Below are 14,313 nucleotides of genomic sequence, written 5' to 3' on the forward strand. Positions count from 1 at the left end.
GATGAACTTTTCAACCTAGTAAAGAAAAAAAACACCCAAGTGTGTGTGTGCTGGGCCAGCAGGACAATGGATAAAATACTAAGAATCAGCCTAACAAAGCTTGCTAAAATAGCTTTTGTGTGAGGGGACCCTTAGCTTGACACCTTCCTTCCCTTCACTGGGAGAAGTCCACATCAGTGTTCAACTATGAGATATACAACTATTGTTTGCTCAGATGTGTAAATATTTCACATACATTTTTGAACAGCCTTGAAGAGCCTCAGCAACCAATGGGGCAGCATAGGTAAATAAACATGGGAAATGTTTCCTGGCAGACTTCACAAATGACCCAGGGGGGTTAGCTGTAAAGAGGCACAATAGAGAGGAAGAGTTCTTTTTGGAGGATGAAACTTGTCATGTCTTCCACTTTACACACCAGAAAAGGATGAGTACACATATGCAGATGGGAGTTGTGTGGTTCCTTCAGTGACAGAGAATATGATTTAAAAGATTTCTTTAGCTTGTTTAAATCTCTACCATTAGATTGCTTAGCTAAGCATAAATTCTAATGTCTTATGCACTTCTGTTAAACACATTTTTATAAATATTCCTCTCTGCATTTGGTTTGTATCTCCAAATACTAAATATTATTCTTAAAGAGATTGTGTTTCATGGGACCTAAATTAAAGCTGAGGCCATAATTGGTCTACAAAGGGATTGTTGTGTGTTTACAACCACCCCTGCCTCACCCCAATCCTTTGACCTTTCTCTGACAGAAACTAGACCAAGAGGTTTGTAGTAGTCACTATAAATGGCCCATGCTTTATGCTGGTGCTGGCTTGGTGAACCTATGCCATGTGATGTGGACAGTGGTAATGGTAGCTGAAGAAGAAAAACTATACTGGATCAGACTAATGGTCTATCTAGTCCTGTATCTAGTCTCTGCTGGTGATCAGTATCACATACTTTAAAGGGGATATTTGAAATAAGGTTCTTCTTAACCCCTATACGTTGGAGGCATCAGGTTTTATAACGTTCCAAACTATTTTTTCTATTGTATCTCTAGATGTCCTCATTATTCATAAAACTGTCTTTTTTTAATTCTACCACATACTTGGTCCCCATGATAGCCTGTGGATCTCTTACAAGGTAACTGTGCATTTTGTGAAAAGTAACCATGCACCTAGAGTGCATTCCCAGTGAATGTTCTTCCTTGCTTGTAGAGTATGAGCAGAGTCACCTGCTCAGTGCAAATATGTGGCCACACAACTTGCCACATAACATGCCTTTTACCCCCACCCCGTTGATGAAGAAATTTCCATGTACACCACACTGTCCACAATGTCTATTTTTGGCCATCTTTTGCTTGTCCAGCCATCGTTTTGCCTGCCTCCCTGCCAGTCTGCATATTGTTCTGTTTTATTCCCATAAAAGGAAGTTCATTGAGTTTCCTTCACCAGATCCCTTATTGCCACCCTTAAAAAGACAGAGCAGGAGGTAGTGAGAATGCTATCAGCAGCACTGAACTGTGAGGAGCGATCATCTACTCAGAAGACAAAAACCAGCTGCTAAGCTGCTTTATCTCCTTAGGTACTCTGCTGGAGGGGAGTCAGTGCAAGTCTGGCAGGCTGGGGTGCTTGGAAGAGGAGGTGGCAGAGGTGTCATGTCAGGTGTGGTTCCTAACCCTGGCTGGAGCCCAGCAATGTACCATTGATTTATATAATACCATTATATTTTCTGACTCATTCTTTATACAGCCTATCATTTTGTTTCCTTTTCTGTCTACCAATGTATCATGAGCAGCAGTTTTTGTTGGAACTGTCCATAGTGACCACCTCTGGTCTTTTTCCTGAATGGTTACAGGTCATTTAAAACCCAGCAATATGTATGAGTATTTCAACTTAGTGTAATTATTATAGCTGCTCACTGCTGGACCCTAAGATACGGGTAGCATATGAGTACTGCAACCCAGGGGCAAGTTCTGAAGGCACTTCAGCTGCTAGGCTTTGTAGGTGACTTTACAGATTGCCTTGTAGGTGGTGGTGAGCTCTATTATTGGGGCCACTATGGTTGCCATGAAGGCCTGCAGGGATTCACTCCAAAACAAGAAAATATCACTCCCATCAACTCCCTCCCCATACACTGTTCCCCCTGGGGTTCCCTGGCTTCTGTTGAAGCCTGCTCTGCATGCAGTTTTGTGGGCTGTTCTCCCTGCATCCTGCTTCCCTGATGCTCCTGGTTTGCCATGCCACCACTGCCTACCCAAAGTGCCAGGTGACTTCCTGGGTCACAGTATTTTCATAGAGTTTCTGCCTCCTATCTGGTCGGAAGGTGATGTGCAGGGTGGACTCTGATCCCGATTCAACCCTCCCCCACCCCCCACATGGACTTATCAGAGGCCAAATAAACATTTCTGACTTGACCATTGAGCAACTAGTGATTGATTTGTATTTCATGAGGCCACACCTATATGGGTGGGCATCCAGGACTTTGAGAAGAATCATATTGGGCAGATGAAAGCATAGTGCCTGGCACAAAAACAATGTGCAGCTCAATCACAGAGCCTAGGCAAATTTTGGTAAACGTTCTGTGACCAGTGTGGTAAACATTCTTCCCGAATTGGTCTATGGAGTCATGTATAAGACCCATTAGTACAAACTATGATTGTCAACATTGTCCTTGAAATAGAGGTGACTAACATCAGTTTTCTGTTTACTGGATTCATCACACTGTGCCTTCCAATGTTTATTACCTTGTGTTGGTATGACAGAGGTCCAATGGTGGTTCACTACTCTGTGAGAGGCCTGTCCTACCTACTACACCTAACACATTGTTGTCATGATATAAATCCAAATATATCATGGGAAATGTAATATACCATTGGAAAACTAATAACTCACTGATCATTAATATTCTTGCATGATGTATGTAGGAGATGTGTACAAAATGTTATAAATATGTCCTAGAATTATGTTCTTAAAATGTGTTTGGCACACAATGCATAAGTCCAGTTTGTCCTAGACGGAGGAATGTATATTTGCTGTCTAACCTACCTCGTCATCAGGCAGAAACACTGAAGGTATATTTACATAAAGGGTGAACAAAGCCATCAACCTAGAGAGTTGTGGGAGATAGTTTCTTAACAATCTCAACAGGTGATGTCCACTCCCAGGAGGACTTCCTGCCTCTTGAAGGAGGAATAATGAACTTTGGGAAGACAGAATGGTGTCTTCTCCCCAGCAAGATAAAGAAGTGTTGTCTGGGCATCCATCACTTGAGAGGTTCAAGGGGCCAAAACTCTTGAAATCACAGAGCATTGGATCCTTCAACCAAGGGGTTTGAAGTCTCTGGAACTGAGTACGGTGAGAAACCTGCTTAGGCAAAGCTTGTAACTTGCTGGCATTAAGTATTAGTCTTTAGAAGAGTATTTTTTTACTTTTGTTTGTTTGAAGCCCTTTATATCTTCATTCCTGATCCTTGGTATCACTGAAACCTATAAATTTTTGTTTAATAAACTTGTTTGACTGTTACTATAAACCAATGCAGTGCTGTGCTTGAAATGAGTGTTCGTCAACCCCCAGTTAAATTAATGAGCTGCGATGTATTGTCTATTTAAAGGAGCAACACATTTAATCACTTCTGTAAATGTTCAGTTAGAGGGCTAGACACTGCAGGGTGACAGTTTTTGGGGAAGTTCAAGATTGGAAAGGTTTTGGGGTCACTTCTCAAAAAGTAATAGTGGTGGAAGCCAGGGTATGACCTGCATGCTTGGCACCAGAGTTGTGGGGCAGGCAGTGACACAATGCCTTACTGGTCTGGGTTGAATCCCAAAGCATCATAATTGGTCAATGCAATTTCATCTGCCACTGTGTTGCTTAGTCACCTAGCTTACTTAGGTCCCTCTGAATTTCCTGACAGTCTTCTCTTGACTAATCTCAATTTTGGGTCATTTTAAGGGTACCCCAACTGTCAGCCTTTTGCCAGGTTGGAAAGTGTTGGTTTTCTTTTTCTCATGCAGTTTCTAATCTTGTCAAGCTCTGAAAAATGGATCTGTTGAAGACTGTCAAATCATTTTGCAATAATTTAATACTTCCATACAATTCCTAGTGGGTGGGAATGTAGAATATGAGTCACACATGTAGCGGCTGCTCTGCTGAGGAAAGATGATTTCCTGGGTATGCCAGGATTACAGTACGAGGAATTCTTTATACCTTTCAGTCTCACCCTGAGGTTCCTCACAGTACATTTTAATGTGAACAGTATTGTTCTGTATGCAATTTTAAAAATTTCACTGTGGGCGTTCTGCAGGAGTGGGAGTCTGCAGGGAGGAAAAGACAGACTAAAAAAGAGGAAAGGGGCAGAACAGAAGGAAACAGGCATACTGAGAAGGGGAAAAATGCAGGGAATAGTTAAGGATGGGGACTCTTGAGGATGGGGGAGAAGCAGAAGGGAGACAATGGAGACAGTGATCCAGTACAGAGGTCCCACTAAATTCCACAAAAGGGGTCACCCATTCTTTACCTGTTTAGTGAGTACGGTTTATGGCATTTGTTTTCTCCTGATCAAGGAAGTGATGCTGCACCCAATATTCTAGACCCCATATTCTTCACAGTCATATGATTATGATATGGTTATGACAATTATGATGCATTTTGTGCAAGATAAGTCATGTGAGGTGCCATTGAAAAGTTATGATTTGCTAAATATGATTATCCCATTTGTACACATGTATCATTTTTGTATCTGAAGTTCTGAATATTGACTATGTATCTGTATTTCAAATGTAGTTACACCTGGGTAATACCCACTAGACAAGATGCTTTGAGTTTAGATAGCTGGTTGGGAAGAGTCTATTCAGGGCAATGAGCCATTAGGGAAAACAATAGGCCTTAGAAGAAGCTATCTCCTACCTGGTGAGCCTTCTTGAGAACCCTCCAGACAGCCTGTAAGTAATGGCTGCTATGACTCTACAAGGCTATGTGACCAGGCCACATGATTCTGGAGTCCATCTTGGGATGTCAGTATTTTTCCACAAAGCGGTCTGGGAATCAAGTTTTGAAACAAAGGGTTCCCATCATATGCTAACGCTATATAAGGCAGGAAGTGACATCATCTTTGGTTCTTCACTCCCCACACAAGAAGACACCTGGAAACACCTGAGGAACAAAGACTGAACTAGGGGAAGTGCTGGACCCAGGCTAAAGTCTGTGTATGAAAGACCTGGGGATTCCAAGCTGTAAAGCAAGTGCAGTTTGTCCCTTAAGAATCTGCATCCCACCTGTCTCATCAGCCAGGGTGAGGATTTGCTAGTTCATATCCTATCTTTCTAGTATCTTAGACTTAGTTCGCATTTTATTTACTAAGTAATCTGCTTTGATCTATTTCTTATCACTTAAAATCTAATTTATTTTATGTTTTAATCTAAACCAGTAAGCTTTGACTGGAGTGCTTGGGGAAAATCTCTGCTTGGTTACCACAAGTGTGCATTGTTCTTTTCACATTAAGGGAGAGGTTGACCGGGTATTAAACCCATAAACTGGCCAGATTTGACCAGGGCAGGATGGTGCTGCTCTGGGGTCCTAGGCTGGGAAGCTGGTGTTTGAGAGCCTGTGTGTAAGTGCAGCAGGGTGTGTCCATACTTGTGTGAATGCTGGTGAAAGTGCAGGCTGGAGGTCTTTGCAGCTTGTCACAGCAGCATAGTGTGAGAGGGAGCCCAGGCTGGTGGGTCAGAGGGCTCAGTGGTACCCCAGCTCCAGGTGGCACCCTAAGGGGACCCGTCAAAGAGGAATCTCAGCAACTGACACATTTTAAAGAAAATGCAAAGTGGCATGTCAATAATAATACAGGTGTCATGGAAACTAGAGATAAAAATAACCTACTAGATTATTGAGTGCACCCCTGCTGGGGCAAGTTTGTGCCTTATACTTTTTCCTCTAATGCTCTGACCAGTATAATTGTTAATGTCCTTAGTGCAGGGCTTTAATAACTACATTTCCCAGCTAACCTCACTCACTCATCTTCCCTCTCCAAAGTCCTGGAGAGCGATTTTTCAGGAAGCCTAGCTGGCTATTGATATAGTCTCTCTACTAGAGGGCTCTGAATGTGGATGAGGAGAGATGGGAGGAGCGTGAATTCACTTAAGCTACAGCAAACCACCCAATGCAGTAAAAGATCCTGAAGGCTAACGGAAGCCAGTAAAACACAATGCAGTACTGAGGAAGCAGCAGCAATGCACGGCTGGACATAGAACACACAGGACGGCGAGAGCGCAAAGCTGCTCAATATTGCACCATGCTGACCTGTCTCTGATAATTTCCAAGGCGGGTGGGTGGGGGGAACTGAAGGACACAGCCATGCAGCCGGCTGCTTACCTGCTCTCCTTGATGCTCTGTGCCTTGGGGACCTTCTTTCTGGTTCATTCCAGGCAGGCAGGTAAGTTACCACCGTTTACGATTGCCGCATGCAATGACCTTTAATTGGGGGCTTACCCTTTCCAATGGTAACTATGTGTCTGGCAGGTGCATGGTAGGAACCACACCGGTGCAATTAACACATCATGCAGCTGCTACGAACACGAGCTACATTTCATGTCTATGTGTTTGGAGGTGGGAGGCGGTGTGTGTAAGGGTACATTTTTTAAAAGGCCCCATTAAGATGGAGATCCTGCCCGCACCACATCGCTTTCTGTGCCCTGTGAGCTGTAAGCATGGCTCAGAGACACTATTCCCCCCTTCCACGCAGAGCGAGAGCGATGGGGGGTATTTGTAATTGTAGCGAGCACAGCTTAGCATAGCGTGGCCAGCTGGGTGATCGTGTGCATTTCTCCCTCCCCAAGGAGCCGCCTTGTTGACGGAGATGGAGAGAAGGGCTGAAAACCGATTTCTGGAGAGGCAGAATATCGTCCCCCTCCGCCTGATCCCCCGCCCGGAAGACGGCACCCAGACTGGGCACGGGGTGCTCAACACTCGGGTCAGCAGCCGCTCGGATCGGAAGCAGGTTAGGAGGGTGGCTGGGTTCTCGCGATCGGCTCGGGCTTTTTAAGTGGTGGGAGCCGGTGTGGAGAGCTGTTTGTGCTGCTACACCGGCAGCCGAGTATTTGGTGTCTTGTTGCCCCGGAGACGTGTCTTCGGTGAAATGGGCTCTTTCCAAATGCTAGTCATGTATGATGCTGCGCCATGCATAGAAATCACAGCAAAGGGGGAGGGGGCTTTGCAGTCGACCCACCAATGTGGTACACAGGATGCAGTTATCAACATTGCACTGATCATCCCAAAGCCCTCCTGCTGCTGAGAGTGACCCTCTCTGCCTTAGTCAATAGCAAGAAGGGGTGACGCTGGGTTAGCTCAGGTTATTCTTTTAAACCTATTTTAGGTGTGGGGAGGGTTTCATAGCTACGTAGCCCCTTGGCTGAGGTACAGGCAATTGCAATAGACCAAATGATCCTTTACTGCATGTTCCCTGAGTGTGGCAGATCTATGAATGCCGGGAAGATGTGCGTCTTCCAACTTCCTGCATCAGTGACAGTCTGAAGTTAGGTAGATTCATTTGCTTTTAAGAATATGGGTGCATTTAACTCAGATTTTAAAAATAGGAAAGCTTTGTTTTACTCTGGAATGCCATGTTAGTACCTTTGTACAATCAGAACAGAATCACTTTCACAGAAAAAGTAAGAAATTGTGTTTAGAAAGGTGTTTGTAATCCAGACAGAGGAATGTACCAGGAGGGTACCAAGTACATCAGATAAAAGCAGTATTTACTTTAAAATGTTTTCTCACTGAGATGCATATCTCATTTCCTGTGGGTCCTAGGGGACAGTAATCCTACTGCAGCGCTATAAAAATTAACCCAGAAATTGAAGGGATAGTTCCATTGCCTTTTTTATTTCTTTTCATTTAAAATGGTCCCTAGGTGCTTTTTTGGAGATGATTTCTAGCTTTTTGAATCTAATTGAGGATTTGTATAGAAAGGCTGATTTTCTTCGCTTGTTTGTTTTTTAAATTCACCAAGAGGAAGAAAGAAATTTATTTGCAACAACTTTGCTGAAGAATTACTCACAGCAGTAAATTAATGCAGTGTCAGTTTTTGAATGCATTTTGTGCATTATGATTGTGTTTAATGAGCATGGACATACTTATTAAAATTGAAACAAAAATACAGTAATTGATAATATAAAAAAGTAAACTGATTGCAAGTGTTCACTGTTTAGGTACTAATGTGAAACCACTTATATATAAACTATCACTACAAAACTAATACTAATGGAAATAATTTTAGTCAATGTAAATCCAATTAAATATACTATGTGTTTTGATATGGATATCTTTTTACCTAATATTACAAAACGTTTCTCAGAACATGTTGTCATGGACTAAGATCCTGGAATAATCATGCATTCTAGGTGACAGTTGCAATCCCAGATCGTGGTAGGCTTAATTTTCCATCCAAAATATATACATAGTGAATTTTTACATTCTTTGGTTTCTTCTTCTGACAAACTTTGAAGGAAGTTCTGGCAATTTGTGTTCTCTTTGTCTGATTCAATAATACATTGTTTCTTCATAGCACATTCAGTTACCTGTATGCATCATTTATTTTCCTCGTGTGAATTTCCTCGTGCTGAGACTATATTTATGACATGATATAGTACAATGTTTTCAGCAGTTTTAAATGCTTTCAAAATGTGTATAATTTAAAAAATCAAATAAATTGTGTCTTAGTATTTCAAAGTAACTTGTGGACCCCTGAAGTTTTTGAACCCTTCACATATGGCAATAGCACATGCCACATCTGTTACAAATATCTAAACTTGCAGTCAAGTACAACATTACAGTTTAAAATAGTGGCCTGGATCTCTGCCTAAACTGGAGACTAACATGCCTCCTAGTTTCTTGAATAGTCTATGTCTTTCCATACATATGATTTCAGATCTTTTATTTACCAACCTTGATGCTCCTGTAAAATTTGATGTCGCATTTCATCCATGTTTGACAAAGTCATTATGCAATGTTAATCTCATCCCTTTCACTCACAAGAGAAATATCTGTTGACTTAACAACATAAAAAGTTTAATTGTATTTTCAGCGTAGTTTCTACACTGAGGCAAGCTTTAAAAAATAATGTTAAGTGATCTATTTTCTTCCCACCATTGCTGATTGCTAAAATATCAGTGTGCAACTAGACGCTTTCCTGCTTCATAAATAAGCCTCCTTCTGTGACCTGATACACTCATAGTCCTTCCCATGGTATAGTAGCTGGCTGTTGCGCCATTGAAGGAATCAGTAATTAGTAGTGATGGGAAGGGACGTTTGGAATATAAACAGACCAAAAACAATGCACTGATTTTATATAGTTTTCTTATAGAAGGATGGGTGCTTCTTAATTGAAAAGGGCATTGCACTGCCTCATCCCGGAGTTCTGAGTCATCTTGACAACATATGATCTGCAGCACTGCTACATTTGCTTAAAGAAAGCTTTGAAGAGCTGCCTGTTTGGAAAGTATTTTTGCAGCAGTATAAAGTCTGAAAAGTGTATTATTGCAGTTGGACAATTCAATATGCTGGCTATTATGGTGCAACATCCCACAATAAAACTTTACATTACGGCTGCCAAAACTCCTACCAAAATTGCAGCTAACAGAGTTAACTTTTGGGTTTGCTTCTACCTAGTGGCTCAGCAAAAGTTAAGTACCTTATAAAATTACATTATACATTTATTATTGAATTATTAATTGCCTTCTGGTAGTGCCTGCAGTGTGCTAGATACTGTTCACACCCACACAGTCTCTGCCTGAAAGAGTTTATAGTCTAGGAAGACAAGTGACGTTTAAAAGATTGGAGAGCAAGGACACAAGCAAAATAAATACAATTTGTATATATACTTTTAAATTATTATTAGATACATATTACTTATTTCTGACTGTTCTTCATTCTATCCATGACTAGTGGGCCAGTTTCTTGTAGGAGTTATGAAAGAGAATGAGTCTTGAGCAGAGACTTGAAGGAAAGGATTAGTTATGAATTAATTCAGGAAGGACTTTCCATGCATAAGTGGCAGCGTTCAAAAAGGCACCAAAGTGGTTGTAGGAGAAGCAGTGAAGGCTAGCATCTTTGGCAGAGCAGTAGTAATGGGCATAGGGACAACATAAGAGATGGGCAGATGTGTATGGAGGGCAGAGCTTTGTAAGGTCTTGAAGGCTGGGACAACAAGCTTGTACTGGATATGGTGGAAAAGGAAAATGGGAAGCCAGAGGAGGTATGGATGGGGGTGACATGATCACAGAACACTGGAGAAGGAAGATGATTTTAGCAGCTGTGTTTGAATTGATTAAAGATAGGAGGGATAGGGAGATATAGGTGTCAGGGAAGCTAGAGAGGAGGAAGTTATACACCTCTACCCCGATATAACGTGACCTGATATAACATGAAATCGGATATAACGCGGTAAAGCAGTGCTCCGAGGGGCCGGAGCTGCGCACTCCGGTGGATCAAAGCAAGTTCGATATAACGCGGTTTCACCTATAACGCGATAAGATTTTTTGGCTCCCAGGGACAGCCTTATATTGGGGTAGAGGTGTACTAATTAATATGGGATATGATTAAGGCTGAATGAAAGTTTTACCTGTGTTAATAGAAAGAAGAGGTTAGATCTTAAACACAGAACTGAGTAGAAAGCTATAAGATCTGGACCTAGCCTGGATGTGTGGGTTAAGGGATAGGGAAGAGTGAAAGATGACTCCTAGATTATGGACTTGAGTGACAGAGAGGTTGATGGAATTATTGATAGTAACAATGGAGAGAAGGGGAAGGGTATAGGAAGAAATATAAATAGTTTGTTTTTAGCCATGTTGTTTAAGCTGTTATTGAGATGTTCAGGAGTAGATTTAAGAGGTCTAGTGGAGATTTGGGATTGGATTGAGGGAGACAGGTCAGGACCAGAAAGATAGATTTCTGAATCATTGGCATAAAGATGGTAGCTGAAATCATGTGAGTGAATGAGATTGCACAACAAGATGGTATAAAGGGAATAGAGATTCCTATAGAGATTGGGTTCTCCTCTCTTTTCCTACAGAAAGAGAGCTGAAGATATTAGGAGAGCAAGGAGAGGATGAAGATACAGAAGTTTAAGGAGGACAGGATATTAAGGAGGGTATGATTGACAGTGTCAAAGGCAGTGTCAGATGTCAAGGAGGGTAAGGATGGAGTTCAAGTTCTGAGATATGGCCATGAAGAGGTTCTTAATGACCTTACGACAGTTTCAGTTCAGAGAAAAGGGCAGAAGCTGCACCAGATGGGATCTAAACTGGAGTTTGGAGTCCTGGGAAAGAAGAGAATGGAGGTAGCTGAGACGCAGATGGAGTGAAGAGATGGCCTTTTGAGGATGAGGGAACCTCAACATGCTTGTATTGTGTGCAGATGGAGCCACAGGAGAGTGAGAGGTCAAAAAGAAGGGTGAGAGAAGGGGATGAATGAGGGCAAAGGCAGCCAGGAGGGGATGGATTTACAGTTTCAGTTTTGTCCAAGTTTCTAAAAACCTAATTTCTGCAGCTAATTGTCATATTTGTGTTTAACTCACCAGGGCTTCTTTGGCTCTGAGCCTTGGTGTAATATGCACAATATGTATACACAAAAATAGAAGTAAATAAATCACAGTTCTCATATAGCCACTCATTGGAAACCCCTAGATTTGAGCTCTTAAGGAGTGGAAACAGGGTGTCCTCAGTGGAGATTGTCAAAGGCTGGCTAGCCCTTTAAGGCAAGCTGGGCTCAGACTTGCTTGTGACTTAGCAGCTATTCCTCAGCCTCTCTGGTGATCTAGAAACTAGTGATCCAGCTGGGTGTGATGGAGCTTAATGAGAGACCCCAGCTGAGGGGGATCAGGGAGAGAACTCCTTAAATAGAGCTGTGAACTCAGTGGAGGGGGAGACCCAGGAGAGAGGAGCAAGGAGAGTTCTGGGGGAGGGCCTGGAAAAGTTAGGCTGGAAGCCCTACAGGGAGCAGGGCAGGAATCCATGGGACAGCCCTGAGCTAGGGCCTACAAGGAACAGAGACAGCTCTGAGATAAGCTTCCAGAGTCCCAGACATGAGGGGGAAAACCTGCTAGGATGAAGTAGCATAGGAGAAGAAATGGGGACTATAATATGTAACTACCCCGTCATGCTTAATTTGTTTATCTTTCTAAAGTACTCTGGGACTTTTGGATGAAAGGTGCAAGAGAGGGTGGCATGTATTCTCATCAATGCACCCTGATAACATAGCAAAGGGCACTTAATAAACTATTAATTAAATAATTATGCTGAGTTTTGTTGTTCCTGCAGCAGGACCCCATTGTCTTCACGAGGCCAGAAACTCTAGATATTTTATTTAAAATAAAAACCCAAAACAAAACGCTGGTAGAGTATCTTCTAATAGAAAGTAGAAATGACCTTGTATTTCCCTATGACATGACCATCCTGTTGATATGATAGGAGGCTCCAGGGGAATTGAGTTCTCTGATGCTTTTCTGTGGTCAACAGTGTGTTATGTTCCACATAAAAATGCAGAGTTAACAAAGAAATAACAATTCCCTCCCCCCTCGACCTCATTTGTTCTGAACAGACTCTAGAAGATTAAATCATATTACACAAAAAGCCTGCATTTAGGAATGATAATTTACAAGACAATTAAAACACTACCTCTTAGCAATATTTTTAAACTGTACAAAGTTTATTTGACCTAAAACAACAAACAGAGCATACTATTGGTGTCTTGTAGCATTTTAACTACATCAGTGGCTTGAGAAATAGTCCTGTTGCTAAATAATAAAATAAACAGTTGAAAGTTCACGTTGAAATTCACTCCACCCACAGAGAGTCTGAATATTGACGCTCCGTGCAGGTGGAGTGCTGTGGTTTGAGAGATGAATTTCACTTCCTAGCCCGATGCTGAAGCTCTGGGCTGCTATGTTTCTTCTCTGACAGCTGCTAGCCTAATGTATGGGCTGAGATAATGGCTACCACCCCTCTGTACCAGTTGCTGGAGTTCTAAGGGCTACAGGATCTCTATAAACCCAAATTCCCATTGTGGCCTTCCACATTGATGTGTGTGGCAGAGACTCTTTCTGTGGCACATATGGGAGTACACAGAATACCCTGTGGGTCATATACTTTTTCAGTTCCCCCCATGCACTCCCTTCCCATATCTTCTGTCATGTGAAGGGCTGTGTGCTGGCTCTAAAGCCATTGGAGAATTTCACCTCCACCATTCAGAGCTGAAGTTAAGATCAGTCAAAGGTGAAGATCTATCTAAATGATGATACCAACCGTTCCTTACCCAGCTAGTGGTTTTGATATTATAGTGGCTCTAAAAGAGTATAATCTGAGAGATAATAAACCATCTAGATTTCAAAACTATTCTAAATCTCCTGTAGAATTCTGTATTTGTTTAGGGTTTGATCTTGTACCACTGATATCTGAGAGCTTTCTGCCTATTGTAGATTAGTAGGTTACTGCTCACTATATAACGATGTGCTAGATTTAGTTACCTTGTCCTATCTAACTTTGTTTGTCCGTTTCACCCACCTTCTGCTTCTTGTCATAAAGCTAGATTGGGAGATCTCTGGGGCAAGGTATGTCCTCTTATGACTTGTTTAGAGAGAGCCTAGCACAATGGGGGCTCTGATCCTTGATTGGGATCTCTAGCTACTACTATAATACACATAAATAATATTAATCTCATATAATTGGAGTCAAGTGAAGAATTTGCAACAAAGAATGTATTTGTCTTCCCTTCTGTTTTCTGTTCTGATGTTGGCAGATTGGTCTGTTTTGTCATTTTTCATGTCAAGTAGTTCAAACAGTTATTAACTAATAGTAATTAACAGAGCTCTCTGACTGTAGACTAGGCTAAAGAAGACGTGCAAGATTCTGGGAGTGACGAGGCAATGACTGCTGGAAAGAGACACATGGTGAAAAATAGTCTGATTTCTCCACTCTCTTTTGTCCCCTTCAGTGTATTGGCCAGTAATTGATGGCTCTAGTAGAAACACAGGCACAGTTTGCAATAAATCCATCATGAAACTTAGGTCAAAACAAAGGCTAAGTCTGGACTGAGACTATAGCAGCTAAGAAACGTGTCCACTCAGTTTGCTGCCAGGTTCAGCCTCCTTTCCCCACAATAAAACAAAGTTGAGTGGGTTTGGGCAAAATATGTGCAGTACTTTACTGTTTTTAGACTCTGATGGAGCTCCTTAACATACACATATGAACAGCATAAACACAACCACTTTATCTCTTCATGAATATATGGACAATATTTAATTAAAATAGCAATACCATGTTTAGGTGCAAGTTCTGCCCCC

At 41.9% G+C, this 14,313-nt stretch overlaps 1 protein-coding gene across 1 annotated transcript in view; it reads left to right on the forward strand.

The window, feature by feature from the left end:
- Positions 1-6,056: 6,056 nt before the first annotated feature.
- ADAM22 (ADAM metallopeptidase domain 22) overlaps positions 6,057-14,313 on the forward strand; it is a 197,503-nt gene continuing 189,246 nt past the window's right edge. Inside the window, exons 1-2 of the mRNA XM_034760385.1 lie at positions 6,057-6,411; positions 6,815-6,975. Coding sequence (XP_034616276.1) covers positions 6,333-6,411; positions 6,815-6,975 — 240 coding nt within the window. The 5' untranslated portion in view covers positions 6,057-6,332. The remainder of the gene's footprint in view (positions 6,412-6,814; positions 6,976-14,313) is intronic.

This window comes from Trachemys scripta, chromosome 2 (genome assembly GCF_013100865.1).
Source record: "Trachemys scripta elegans isolate TJP31775 chromosome 2, CAS_Tse_1.0, whole genome shotgun sequence".
Lineage (NCBI taxonomy): Eukaryota > Metazoa > Chordata > Testudines > Emydidae > Trachemys > Trachemys scripta.